Below are 14,013 nucleotides of genomic sequence, written 5' to 3' on the forward strand. Positions count from 1 at the left end.
GATTGTCTGCAAAGCTCTGGCATCTATATAGACCATATAATCCATAAAAAGACAGTTTAATGCTTAAAGGGACATCTTATTTAGAGCAGAGACATATATACAGAGAGATTAGTAACATCGCTATTTCCCCGTACACATAGTGGCTCCCTTTATTCGTGACCACTCAAGCATATCCTTTATCGAGAGCGTTCTGTCTCCTATCAAACACACGCGAGCGCAGGTAAATCGGGCTATGCGCATGTGTGTATCGTAGTATTGGAACTTATTCGACATGTTCTGGTTAATCCGCCATTACGTCAGACCAAAACATCGTCAATTTTAAACGCACACAAAAAGCACATCGTTTTATTTTGGCCACTACAAAAGTTACCACATTAACCAAAAACTATCATACTTATGGGGTATAGTCTTATTGATCATGCACATTGTTGCCATTTATCCGTATTTTCGAAAATCCATTGGGTCCTATTCGACAAGTCCAAGTTTGTAAATAGCCGCCATTACGTCAGACCAAAACATCGTCAATTTTAAACGCACACAAAAAGCACATCGTTTTATTTTGGCCACTACAAAAGTTACCACATTATCCAAAAACTATCAAACTTATGGGATATAGTCTTATTGATCATGCATATTGTTGTCATTTATCCGTATTTTCTAAAATCCATTGGGTCCTATTCAACATGTCCAAGTTTGTAATTAAGCCGCCATTACGTCAGACCAAAACATCGTCAATTTTAAACGCACACAAAAAGCACATCGTTTTATTTTGGCCACTACAAAAGTTACCACATTAACCAAAAACTATCAAACTTATGGGATATAGTCTTATTGATCATGCATATTGTTGTCATTTATCCGTATTTTCGAAAATCCATTGGGTCCTATTCGAAATGTCCAAGTTTGTAATTAAGCCGCCATTACGTCAGAACAAAACATCGTCAATTTTAAACGCACACAAAAAGCACATTTTTTTTATCTAGGCCACTACAAAAGTTACCACATTAACCAAAAACTATCATACTTATGGAATGTGGTCTTGATTATCATGCACATTGTTGTCATTTATCCGTATTCTCGAAAACCCCATAGGGACTTTTCGAAAATTGGAGATTCCCGCCGATCTTTCCTGCGTTGTGCTTGACTTTCATACTCAAAATACAAACACTTGGACAGCAAATTGTGATATATTTCATATTGATGACACTTCTGCACTTTGATATTAATAAAATTAAAGCACATAATTGGATCTTGGTGATGATTTCAAATAGAAATTATCGATAATTATGTGTCTGGTTTTCAAGTTTTCTCCAATATGGCGTCTAGTGAAGACTGAACCGAGCGACCGCAAAGGATTGTGGGAAGGCCAGGGGCCACTATGTAAACACAAGGGCAAATAGAGAGCTGCCAATCTCTCTGTATATATGTCTCTGTTTAAAGTGATGCTAATGGTCATTATCTGGGTCACCAGATGTCACGAGTTTAAGTGTTAATCAATGTACATAAGTAGTATATACATTTTATATACACTTCTCACAACAGCCTAATGTGATACCAAAGGTCACCTAAGGTCACGGGCCATTTTATTTTACCATGGTCCTTCAATATCGTTTATACATTGTAGCATGTAAGCATTTCTTATCGCAACGTCTATGACATTATAAACTGGTACCAAGATCCAATACTTTTATGTGGTTCAATATTCAACGGGGTCCATTTTCAACTGGTATGTAAAGAAAATTTAATATTTGGTACCGTTTTCCACGGCATCCCGGTTCCATTTTCAACGTTGAAAATGGACCCGGGTTCCATTTTCCACGGGGGTCCATTTTCAACGTTACACCGGCCACGTTACATCAGGTTATCCGGGGTGCATGGTTCGGCGGTTTCTATCGTGTTATTTCCGGGAAGTTGAGAAAAGGGCCGGTCTGTGTTGCTGTGGCTGTGTTCCCCTAATTGTTCTTGGCAGCACGCGATGGGCCTCACGTTTGTTATTCAGTGAGGTAGTCACCAAACACTACAAGGAGACACTGCCTCAAAATGATCCTGGCTGGCTGTTCATGGGGGCGATAAACATAGCAAATAAGCAACTAGCCCAAGTTCCCTCTGGCCCTGAGGCCATGCCTAGTGTAAGGCCGTACACTAAGATTATATATTGTAATACAAACTGTTTGTTCGACACTGATAAGGCATCATAAAGGATAACATAGCAAACACTTGGGGTCATAACTGTGACACGATAGCTATGGCGGCTGGTGCCTTAATGATCTCCTTTTTGAGTCTAGTGTTGTCTGATGCGACGCCTATCGATACACAGCTGCAGAACCTACAGCATCAGGTTAAGTCGCTGAACAATGTTCTGAATGACGTCATCAAGGAATTCGTCGATCTCAGACAAAAACACGAAGACTTGGAAAATAAGTTCCATGATGTGTCGGCTGAGCTTAAACACGTAAGGTAATAATGTACCTTGAAACAAATTGTCCATTTTTTTCCCATTTACGCTAACTCTTGAATGGTTTCAAGCTTATTAACATAATGTACTATTTAAGAAAATTAAACAGGAATAATTTAGAGACCATATGTAGTACATGTATGCAGATCTTCTTTATTTTTCTTCTTCTTCTTTTTTTTCTCTTTTTTTTTTTCTTTTGTAGAATGTACATGAAATGACCGACAGTTTTTTTTAACTTGGTCAAATGGTATAACTCATCATTATCTATCATTTGACATGTGCATTTTTTCTTTTATTTCCAGAAACGTTACCATGGAACAATGGAGGCTTGTGGTTGATCAAAATTAATATGATTTCCTATTAAGCTGAAGATTGGTTAAATAAGGGTTTTGAGGGAATCTTGCATAATATTTTCTAAAGTATGGTTACCATTTTCCCCATAATGACCTAAAGAAGACATTTAATTGGAATCTTGTCCGGACTCTATTCCTCCTACTTTTTATGAACCATATGAAACAGCATAGCACTATAAAGAAGCACATGTAGATATATATGATTTTCATGAATTAATTTGGTCAGGAGCAAGTTTCATCAATATTCCTTTACTAGAAGTTATTCCTGAACTTAATGTTTTCCATAGGAAAGCATTACAGAATATAATGAAGGCCCCATAACATAGAATTTCCTTCAATTAATTAATGCTCTCTGATGAAAAGTTTTAAAATAAGGACATTTGTAAGGAACGTGGCTGAAACCGGAACCTGCACTATCAATTGCTGATTTGATATGGCATATATGTGTCTTTGAACTCCTCGCATTCACATGATACATTCTACACTTCAGCATAAGCTAGCTATTGACTGATATTTATATTTATCTTTGAAATTATAATCAGTAAAACCTTTTCGCTTTTTATTTTCAAATATTGTTATTAATCAAATTAAGATCCTACAAAGGAATAATTTTAAGATTTTTTCGTTGAATTCCAGTAACGCTTTTGAATGGAAAATTTCAAGTAAAGGAATTTGGGTTAAGGAAAGTTGATGAAACCGAGCCTGCACTATGAATTATCGATTTGACATGCCACACATGAATCTTCAAACTACTATCACCATTGCCGCATATTAAATAAAGGGTGAATTAGTTAGCCATTGGATGACATTTCTATTTTATTTCTTATTCCATTCAGTTTAAGTTTAAAAAATACTAATCATTACTAATAAAATCATGATCCTACAAAGGAACAGTTCCTTTTTAGTTTTTTTCGAAATCTATGTACATTTCTTTGTATTTCTATGATAGGAAGGAACAAGACAGAATGGGTCGTCGAATGAATAGAAATCTGGGTGGACTATCGGAGGAAAGGTCTGCTTTCTCCCAGCGGAGCGGAACAGGTAAGAATGTATTTAAAGGATTTCACAAAAGCCATGCAGATGAGTAGCGCATTTACATATGAATTGTGAAGTATTATATACGGTTAATGACGGATACTGAATATAAATAAACTTAACTCATCGAGCTCTGTAATTCCCATTAGGAATCATTATTGATGCTAGGGTCAAAGTGTAACTGTGAACACTGGGTTATATATCAATACACTCAGTGTTGACAAACATAAATTAAATGAACCCACTTAATCTTTACAGGACCGTGTTATTGTATAATGGATATCACACATAAATAAATATATGATATTGAACAACGTGCAATATTTATATAACTCGAATTTCGTTATCTCGAAGTCGGTGGGATCATGGATATCTTCGAGATATCATGAGTATGAGGGATATGGAGTATTTGAGGTGACCGAGTTATATTTTGTATGGGTTGTTTACTGTTTGAACTGAATTTACCTCGAGAAACCAGGGTCTTCGAGTTATCAGTGTCGATATAACGAGCTTTGACTATAGATGAAGTGTAATATTCTTAAAACAAGACAGAATCAGGCAGTATAATACAGACATTATACTATCACTTGACAGTGGTACAAATCAATTAATAATCAAGGCATATTTTATTTGATACAAAGTTATTATACCATTATCTGTAAACTCGCTCCTTCCTCTTTTGCAGTCTACAAGCCAATCTTTTCTCTACAGAACATTTGACAGTGGTAAACATTAATTAATTTATCAATTAATTATGAATTAATAATCAAGCTATATTTTATTTGATACAAGGTTATTATACCACTATCTGTAAACTCGCTCCTACCTCTTTTGCAGTCTACAAGCCAACCTTTTCTCTGCAGAACAATTTGAGTCCGCAATCGGGTAAGTGCGTCTTTACTCATGATCTTACGTGTAGCTGTTGTAAGGATACTTAACCACACTGTCTACTGACGGTACCGATGTTTCATGGGACAGATGTCTATTGATAGTACCCATGTGTCCTGGTACAGATGACTATTGATGTTACCGATGTGTCCTGGGACATATGTCTACTGATGGTTCCCGTGTGCCCTGGTACAGATGACTATTGATGGTACCCATGTGTCCTGGTACAGATGACTATTGATGGTACCCATGTGTCCTGGGACAGATGTATAAATGATGGTACCCATGTGTCCTGGCACAGATGACTATTGATGGTACCGATGTGTCCTGGGACAGATTACTATTGATGGTACCCATGTGTCCTGGTACAGATGACTATTGATGGTAACCATGTGTCCTGGGACAGATGTCTTTTGATGGTACCCATATGTCCTGGGACAGATGTCTGTTGATGTCACCAATGTGATCATTTCAAGGTCCAATTGATGAATCCAATCGCGATAAATCTTCTTCTTGATGAAAGTCAGGTGTAGTGCTCTATGAGTCATCTTGGAACCAAAGACACTTCATTGTTTTGCATTCTTTGCATTCCTACTAGTATAATGTTATATATTCAAATACAGCGGTAATCCGGTGCTAAATAAAACATATCTAAATAAACATACTTCTGGGTGTTTCTGACAAGCTTATGGTACTCACAGGAACGGCATTTTATCTGTCAATGAAACCAGTAACGATTCCTGTTATGGAAGTAGAGTTCACACTTTCACATTCATTCTTTGTGTGTGTGCAGGGAATCCTGGACTGAAGGGGGAAAAGGGTGACACTGGCCTCGCTGGACCTAAAGGGGAAGCTGGCATCGCTGGACCTAAAGGGGACACTGGCATCGCTGGACCTAAAGGGGATGCTGGCCTCGCTGGACCTAAAGGAGACGCTGGCATCGCTGGACCTAAAGGGGACGCTGGCCTCGCTGGACTTAAAGGGGACGCTGGTAAAGTGTGATTCCGTTCTATCATATCAATGTAAACTTTATTTTACAATAATTGCTTAACAAGTTATAATTTGCGAGGGGTTGTTATAGTGGGAGAAAACCGGATTCTCCGGAGAACCCCCATGGTTTTTTTTCGCGTCTGAATGGTGAATCAAACCCAAGCAGCTTTTTGACTATATCCAAATGTCGTGAATTCCGACAGATGTCGATTGCTGACGTTTACAATGTAGTTAATGTCTTCCTTATAGCTCCTTTTCCAGGATATTTCCTTTTAGATATGGTTATTATTGGTTCAACCATATTTTGTAGTCAATATGCCTTCCGTATGACTATCCTTGCTCTCCTTTTAAGGAAACTTTTATTGAATATGATTAAGGTGTTGTGGACGAAACAGAGATCAAATGTCCTTCCGGAGAAAATGGATCTATTTCTGTGTGTTCGTGTGTTAACGTTAGATTCAGTATAGACCGGACTCTTTGTTGCAGACATTATATAGATACTGTAAACGAATGTATTTTTCGCATTTTGAGTTTAAATTAAATACAATGCGTAGGAAACAAACTTAGAAATTCTATATGACTCAACCATAATTTAGCATTTCCATAAGATAACCATTAAGTTTTTCAGTTTTTTCAAGATGCGAGAAATTTTGATTTCAAATAAACATTAAATTCAAGTTTTATGAAAGACTGTGTTGCAAGAAAGATAGAGAATAACAGAATAGTAATCATAATCCATATCAATAAAACGAGAAGAAAATACCAACTGAAAATATATTAACGTGAATTTCCATTAAACATCACAATGCGAATACGACCAGATGTTCCGAGAGTGTAAGCGTCCTCTGATTTATCGACAACACCTGCCATATTACTTATGACAGTTTCAAGCGTATATGATAGCGTATGCTTGTGATTATATTACAAAAGTCCATCTGCATAACTGTGCTTACAATACATTGGGCAACTGCAAACAGATAATACCACGAAGCTGCAAGCATTTCAGTTTTCATTTAAAGTCGATGAAACGGCGGATAAAAAAACAGACTTACCATGGAGGTCGCTGGAAAAGTTTAGGGATAATCATACCAGATGTTCTAGAAAAGTAGGCTTCTTTTCAACTTTAAATTCTCATGTAGACAATTACGCTACACAATGAACTGTCGTGTAACATAAACAAGTAATACTATACCTAATAGGTACTCCTGGTCCACAGGGCACGTCTGGAAGTAAGGGGCAGAAAGGGCATGCTGGATTGAAAGGGGAACCTGGAGTTAACGGTAAGATATCGAAGATATATTAAAGCTTGCCATGAAGACAGATCTGGTTCTTACGGAAAGAGATAAAAAATATGTTAAGACTTGCCATAAAGGTGGACTGTTTACGGTAAGAGATCGGATATGTATTAAAAACGGACCTGGTATGTACGCGATTAGTTCGGGGATAAAGTGAAGCTTGCCGTGAAGATGGACCCGATGTTTACGGTCAGAGATCGGATATATATTACGGCGTGTCGTGAAGGCGAACTCGGGATTATGGTTAGAGGTCAGACATTTATTAAGCATTTTACGGCAAGCAATACTATTCCTGCAGAACACACTTGACTTAACTCATTGAGTAAAACTGGTACCGCGACTAATGGTGCATGTAACACCATGGCGGGAGGGGGGGGGGGGGGGGGGGGGGGGGGGCGTAAAGACAACTTAAAAGCATAACGTCATCATTTGACGTTGAGTAATCATGACGTTAATGATAACGTCATCAATTTTGACGCATATTCCAACAAGCGTTGTTGTGGCGCGATGAAAAACTTTCATAAAAACTAACGTTTGCATGCAAGTTTCTGAGAAAAATAATCCAACATGGGTCTGATTCCGCGACTGGCAAAACTCTGAGAAATCCCTGTCCAGGGAACAGACCCATGTTTGATCGTACAAGTCTCATATACTACAGATTGTCACATTTAATTTCAGTCGTGCAACACCAGATTGCATTCCACGCCGAGCTGGGTGATGACATGGTACAAATACTCGATGATCAACATATCAATATGCAAGATGACATATTTACTATAGGAGGAGGGTATGACAGAAATACAGGAGTATTCGTCTCCCCAGTAGATGGAGTATACCTCTTTTCCGTCACAGTCCTTGTCAACAGACATGGCCATGTCGAAGTGGAGCTTAAGCGGAATGGTGATACCATCCTCGACCTTTACGCTGAGGCTGTTGATGAAAATGAATCTGGATCCAACATGGTCCTCGTTCACCTGCATGCAAATGACAAAGTCTGGGTCCAAGTACATGATCGTTATTATGATCCTAGCTCAATGATTGATAACCATTTCACAACATTCACCGGATTTCTCTTATATGCATAGTAATAAATGACTGAATGAAGCACTTGTTGCATTTTCTGGTCCTTTCTAGGGAATTCCTCACGGACAGAGTGCCAACAATAAGTTTTAAACAACAAGTCAATATTTCAATAATATTACAATATCTCAAAACATTAAAAAAAATTCAAAACAAACTACTATTAATAGTCTTATTTTAATGTACGTTCACTTAAATTGACTAGCGCAAACAATGGGAAATGGATGAAGGCTGCGTTGCTTATGAAATCAGCCATCTTGGATTTAGCTGCATCAAGATGGCGGTCATAGCTACCTCCCAAACGTACGGCCCTCATTCACCGTATTCATTAAATTGTGTATTATGTATTATGGTGGGGGGGGGGGGGGGGGGGGGGGGGGGGGGGGGGGCAAGTTCTGAATTGATCCAGCATTGATCCACCATTATGATATTGTCCATATTTATCAATCATTCTTATTAATCAGTTTAGGTATTACCTTAACATCTTAATGCTTATTAAACCCACAAAACATAATTATGTCCATCAGATCTGATAGGTAGCCATTTTTGGATTCATGGTATTATTTAGGATAATTATTTAATAATATATCAAGTATGGACCATATTATTATAATAATTATACATGTGAAAAGCTATTTGTAATTCTGGTAAATCCAAGAGTACATTAAAAATTAGTGTACCATGTTTGCAATGCAACGACAGTTTTGATTGGTTAAAACCCATGTATTATTTTCCAATAATACACGCACGTGTCAATAATACACGCTTGTGAGTCACGGCTGTTACAATGTTATGTATCTAATATTCACCCTATCAGTAATACGGTTACTGTAGCCGAGTGGGCTAATGGTTTAGTCTTTCATCTATTTTTTATCAAGACGCGAGTTCGAATCCTACGAAGGCCGCTTTTTTTGTTTCATCCTTTTTTTTTTAATTTTCAAAATCAATGCCATATGATATGTTTTTGATTGTAGTACTGTAGTGCCTGTAAAAAAATATATGTTTTATCAACAAAATAATGCAATACTCAAGAAATAAATTACAAGGTTTTTCCGGGGTTTCTTTGTCGTTTTTCTATTAGAAAGAGGTAGATCTCAGAACTAAACAGTACATGGTAGAATAGAAATAATCAACTTTGACTCGTGTATTGTTGCAGGATATACAACTCGGGCTTGGATATTTGCGATTTTAATTAATTACTCACTTGACGTGGAATGTCATATTTGTTACCGACCAGGAAAAGTGAGAACTGTTTTATTGGTATTATAACCACAGCTACAAGCTGGTGATTCAATAAGAAGGTCTCTATAAAAATCAAAATAAGGATTGCTTGACAAATCAAAGTGTTGTAATTTCTATAACCAGCATTCGTAAAAGTAGTATTTTTTTCTTTTATCTGACATATTGTCACAAACAAATTTTCTTAAAAGTTGAATTGATATAATGAAGTGATATTGGATATAACAAACATTGCCTGCAAGTTCATTATAACCTTTCTGTGTAGATGGTATAAAACCGTATGTATTTGTTCCGCATACAGGAATCGTAAAGATCCTTTCGTTAAGTTAGTGGGGGCAGTTCCTATAAGTATTTTATATAAAGGAAGTCGTTTATTTTTTTGCATTTTGTGTTTTGTTTTTTTGTTGTTGTTGTTGTTGTTTTTTTTTTGTTTTTTTTTTGCAGCAAGGGTGTCCCAACTTAGTTCACAATACAGTTTATAGTGTTAAGTTCCTTTACGCAGTCCTGTAATAGTTCTAGCAGCCTCTATTCGAAAAGATGCAAGCAATGCTGCATCCTGTTGTGTACAATTAGCAAAGATAATCTCACCATATTCTAGTATGGAAGCATTGATGTTTACATGCTTTGTTATAAATTTAATTTGATATGATGATGTCACTTACCATCTTCAGAAAATATACACCAAGATGCTTATGAGCTGAATCATTTTCTGCGATTTGATTTTGGAAAATGCCATCGGGGAAATCATATTTCTTTTACGAATAAATGTTAGAGTTCCTGGTTCTACCTCTAAAAGAAGAAAATCAGTACTGTGGTTTTTCGGCATAGCCGTATAATTTTCTTTCGGACCCGGATATGACGCGACAGGTGGCGTTACTGGTCAACTTGTATGTGATTGGTCAATGTAGCGGTAAATGCAAAATGCAGAAATGCAGTTAAAGACGAAACAAAATTAAGATTGAATGCAAGCTGAATAAGTGGATGTATCTATTCAAATGACACATTAATGAAATTATATTCCTGATTCAAATGCAGTCTTATTATCACCAAGAATGATTCAGACTGACATAATTTTGTTATCCGTGCTGAAACTGCGCATTTATTAATTAGTTGGTTAATTTATTTCACCAGCAGTTTTACATTATAACCACCAGCATTAAAACTATGCCGTTTATCTTTTTTAAAGATATTTCTTGTTACTGATGTTAACGGGAAAAAAAAAAAACGGATCATGGATAGGAATTTCTGAACAAACCGTTTCAATAGGGGTCTCATACTTCGCCAGCCATAGAGATTTAGTTTTAATGGGACCCATTTCGTAGACCATATATTCACTATACTTTGTATATCAAGATCATTGGTTAAACTAGCAGCTGCATCAATTGGATTATTTTGTATTACTTTAAAGAGAGATGTGTCGTCAGCAAATAGTGGTTTTTCATTAGTTATGCATATGCAATATCATTTATATAGATCAGGAATAGAAGTGGACCGAGGACTGATCCCTGTAGGACCCGGAACCTACATGCGTATATAAGAGGAAGTTTTCAGTAATCACTCTATGTTTACGATTAATTAGGTAATCTTTATACCATTTAAGGAGATTTCCTTTAATACTATATTTTTCAAGTTTAGATTATAAGCTGGATGAATTTATTCCGAAAGGTAATAAACCACTTTCTCAATCACTAATAACTCCCTTAATTATGCTATTCCATAACACTATGTCATCAGGTTCTATTCCTCTGTCTTGGAAATTGCCGATTATAAATGATAAATATAAAGGTAAAGGTGATAAAAATGATGTCTCTAATTATCGCTTAATCACCATTACCTCATATTTTAGTTTTTATTGAAAAACATATTTTCAAACATTAATATTATCATCTACTAGAGTTCAAACTAGTAACAAAATATCAATTCAGATTTATTCCAGGTGATGCTGCTGTGTATCAATTACTATCCATTGGTAATATTATTATTCAAACTCGATGAAGGACTTGAAATTAGATCAATATTTTGTGATGCAAGTAAAGCATTTGATCATGTCTGACATCCGGTTCTGCAGGTTTCTTGAAATTAAATAGGTTGAGTAAATCCCTCACATCTTTCTCATAAAATATCAAATAATGTAAAACACTGTTAAGTGTGTTAGGAAATTCTTGAGCAAATATTATTAGAGGATGTTCATATGGCTGTAAAATAATCAACAAGACATTCAGCTTTATCAAAGGGATAACAAAAACATGTTATTATGATTCAGTGGTGGGATACTGGGTAATTTGTTATTAATTTTCAGTGTAGTTTCCACTGTTTTCCACCATTTAGATGAGAAAATATTTGAATCAATTAAAGAATTTTCAAAATTCTTATACATCAAGATATTTGGAAGTTCGTATTAGGCTGATAGCTTTATTCCTAATGTTCCTGAAATCAACCCAATGGTCTGCATTATTGATCTGCATTGCTTTTTTTATGAATTCTATTCCTCCGTCTTATGTGTACTCCTATCTTGCTTATGTCTTATCATTCGGAAGAATAGTGATTTTCTTTATAGGTATACAATCATTAATGGTAAAAAGTAAAACATTCAAACCATTTACATATTGATGTTTTTCTATACTTATCCAGTTTATATTAACAATAATTTGATTCCTTTTAACAACGTCAGCATTATCATAAATGACAACATTTTTTTTAAAGCCTTGGCAGCACTAAAATTGATTACAGAGTGGCCACTATAGATTTGAGGAAATACTAATACATAATTTACGATATCATCATTATTAATAAGGACAATATCAATTGAGGTAGAAGAGCCCTGAGTTATTCTTGTAGGATTTTACATAGTTGTACAGATTACATTTTGTGTAAAGTCTGTCCAAGTGGGAGTTCGATTGAATATTTTTCATATTTACATTAAAGTCACCATTAATAATAAAATCTGAATTTGTGTGACGAGAGTCATCAGTCACATGATCAAGTATATTGCCAAGTTTATCCCAGTGAGTAATCTATAGAAACATCCAAGGGAAATTTTGTTATTTGTTCACTGTAATTTCTTACCGAAGTAGATCAGGGGTCTGAAGATCTAGTCTTCTAATCATAATGATATTGTCGTTATAATAAACCATGATGCCACCCCCAGATCGCAGACAACGGTCCTTTCTGAAAATCTTTTCAGTAGTAGGTCGTTGCCATTAACAAATTCTTTTGGACGATTTTCAGTTAAACGTATGATATCTTTATCACTCAATTGAGCTTCTAATATTCATATTTCCACTTAATTCAGTCTCAATGAACCTACCACAGTTAACTCGAGTCATTTTCCAATGAACTATATCAAGTCCGGCGTAGGAATACATTTGTCATTCTAAAAGGAGGGGACTATATTTGTTTATTCCTTTTCAAAAGTGATCATATTTATATGAAATAAATTCCATTAAAAATAGTTTTTGTTTTCATTCGTTATTAAGTTTGTTCGCGAAAGAAATTCTGAAATTAATAACCATGTGTAGACGAAGAGTGATTACGTACATTTCGGTAAGTTCCGTGGTAGACTTGCATAAGTCCCTATTTGTCAAGGACAAACTATTCGCAGTTCATAAAAATTGTCTCAAGACCTATTGATGTGTATACCCCCATACACCTTAACATAACTTTATTCAATCCTTAATTATATCCAGTGTTTTTCTTACCGAACCTATGATTAAACAAGCATTATTTAGACTACCTGGATTTTGTTTCAATATCCATATACATAACAAATACAATCAGTATTAAATCAATGGAGAAATGGTCATTAGAATAATGATAACAGTAGTAATATATGTAATACAGGAATTACGTCTATTGAGTCTGTAAGAGAAGGTTAAAGACTGACTGATACACTTACATCTGTAAATACAGCATAGTTCAGTAATGGTAATGATGATCAGAGATAGACAACAACTAGGGTTTACTCCGTATAACACTATACTATACTTGTAGGTATGAATAATACCCATTATCAAACAGATAATGCTTCATAACAAAAAAATGTCCGATACCATTTGAAGTTATAATGGAAGAGTTCATTCGGCACTGTACGGAGTATCGCCTAAAGAATAAGCGATATGGAACGAAGCCACTTGTTTGCTGTTTACCAACATGGGTTTAAAAAAATAAAGGTGCACACTATAATTAGTAGAGTCACTATGAAGTAGTATAAACAGGCTTCAACTTTTGAAAAAAAATGTGTTCGAAATTATAAATATCCAGATTTTCCAAAGCAGTAGCTACAACGGAAATTCGGTTTTGCCCACAGCAGAAAATGGTATCTAGCAAACGGGATAAGATATCAGAAATACTAAGTTATGAACATTTGTCAAAAGAAGATTAATTCTGTCTTTGAGATAGAGATATCTAAGTTCAAATATATTTCAGAAAACAAAACTGTGTATTGAATAACCATGATTTTCACAGTCTGGAAAACAAAGAAAAGGTAAGTTTACCTATTCTCCATAGCTGCATGAAAATGTTGCATAGATTACAAATATACATACTTTTGCATAGGTAGTAGGTAGGGTTCACTGGCTATGTTTACATATCTAAAATATGTGCCTTATTTTTCAGAATCAGGCATTTCAAATGTACACTTCTCCCTGATTAGGGATTGAACAAATATATTTTTGAAAAA

At 35.6% G+C, this 14,013-nt stretch overlaps 1 protein-coding gene across 1 annotated transcript; it reads left to right on the plus strand.

Moving 5' to 3' along the window:
• The first annotated feature begins 1,855 nt into the window (after positions 1-1,855).
• LOC117341155 (macrophage receptor MARCO-like) lies at positions 1,856-8,428 on the plus strand. Its single transcript, XM_033903000.1, has 5 exons — positions 1,856-2,457; positions 3,758-3,849; positions 5,525-5,722; positions 6,921-7,001; positions 7,695-8,428. The coding sequence occupies exons 1-5, from the start codon at positions 2,246-2,248 to the stop codon at positions 8,099-8,101; spliced, it is 990 nt and encodes a 329-aa protein (XP_033758891.1). The 5' UTR covers positions 1,856-2,245; the 3' UTR covers positions 8,102-8,428.
• The last annotated feature ends 5,585 nt before the right edge of the window (positions 8,429-14,013 follow it).

This window comes from Pecten maximus, chromosome 13 (genome assembly GCF_902652985.1).
Source record: "Pecten maximus chromosome 13, xPecMax1.1, whole genome shotgun sequence".
Lineage (NCBI taxonomy): Eukaryota > Metazoa > Mollusca > Bivalvia > Pectinida > Pectinidae > Pecten > Pecten maximus.

Bases quoted from the DNA above. Each gene is read 5' to 3' on its own strand.
- LOC117341155 (XM_033903000.1), top strand. From the start codon at position 2,246: ATGGCGGCTGGTGCCTTAATGATCTCCTTTTTGAGTCTAGTGTTGTCT. The intron at 3,850-5,524 runs GTAAGAATGTAT...GTGTGTGTGCAG, and splicing joins CTCCCAGCGGAGCGGAACAG to GGAATCCTGGACTGAAGGGG. The intron at 7,002-7,694 runs GTAAGATATCGA...ATTTAATTTCAG, and splicing joins AGGGGAACCTGGAGTTAACG to TCGTGCAACACCAGATTGCA.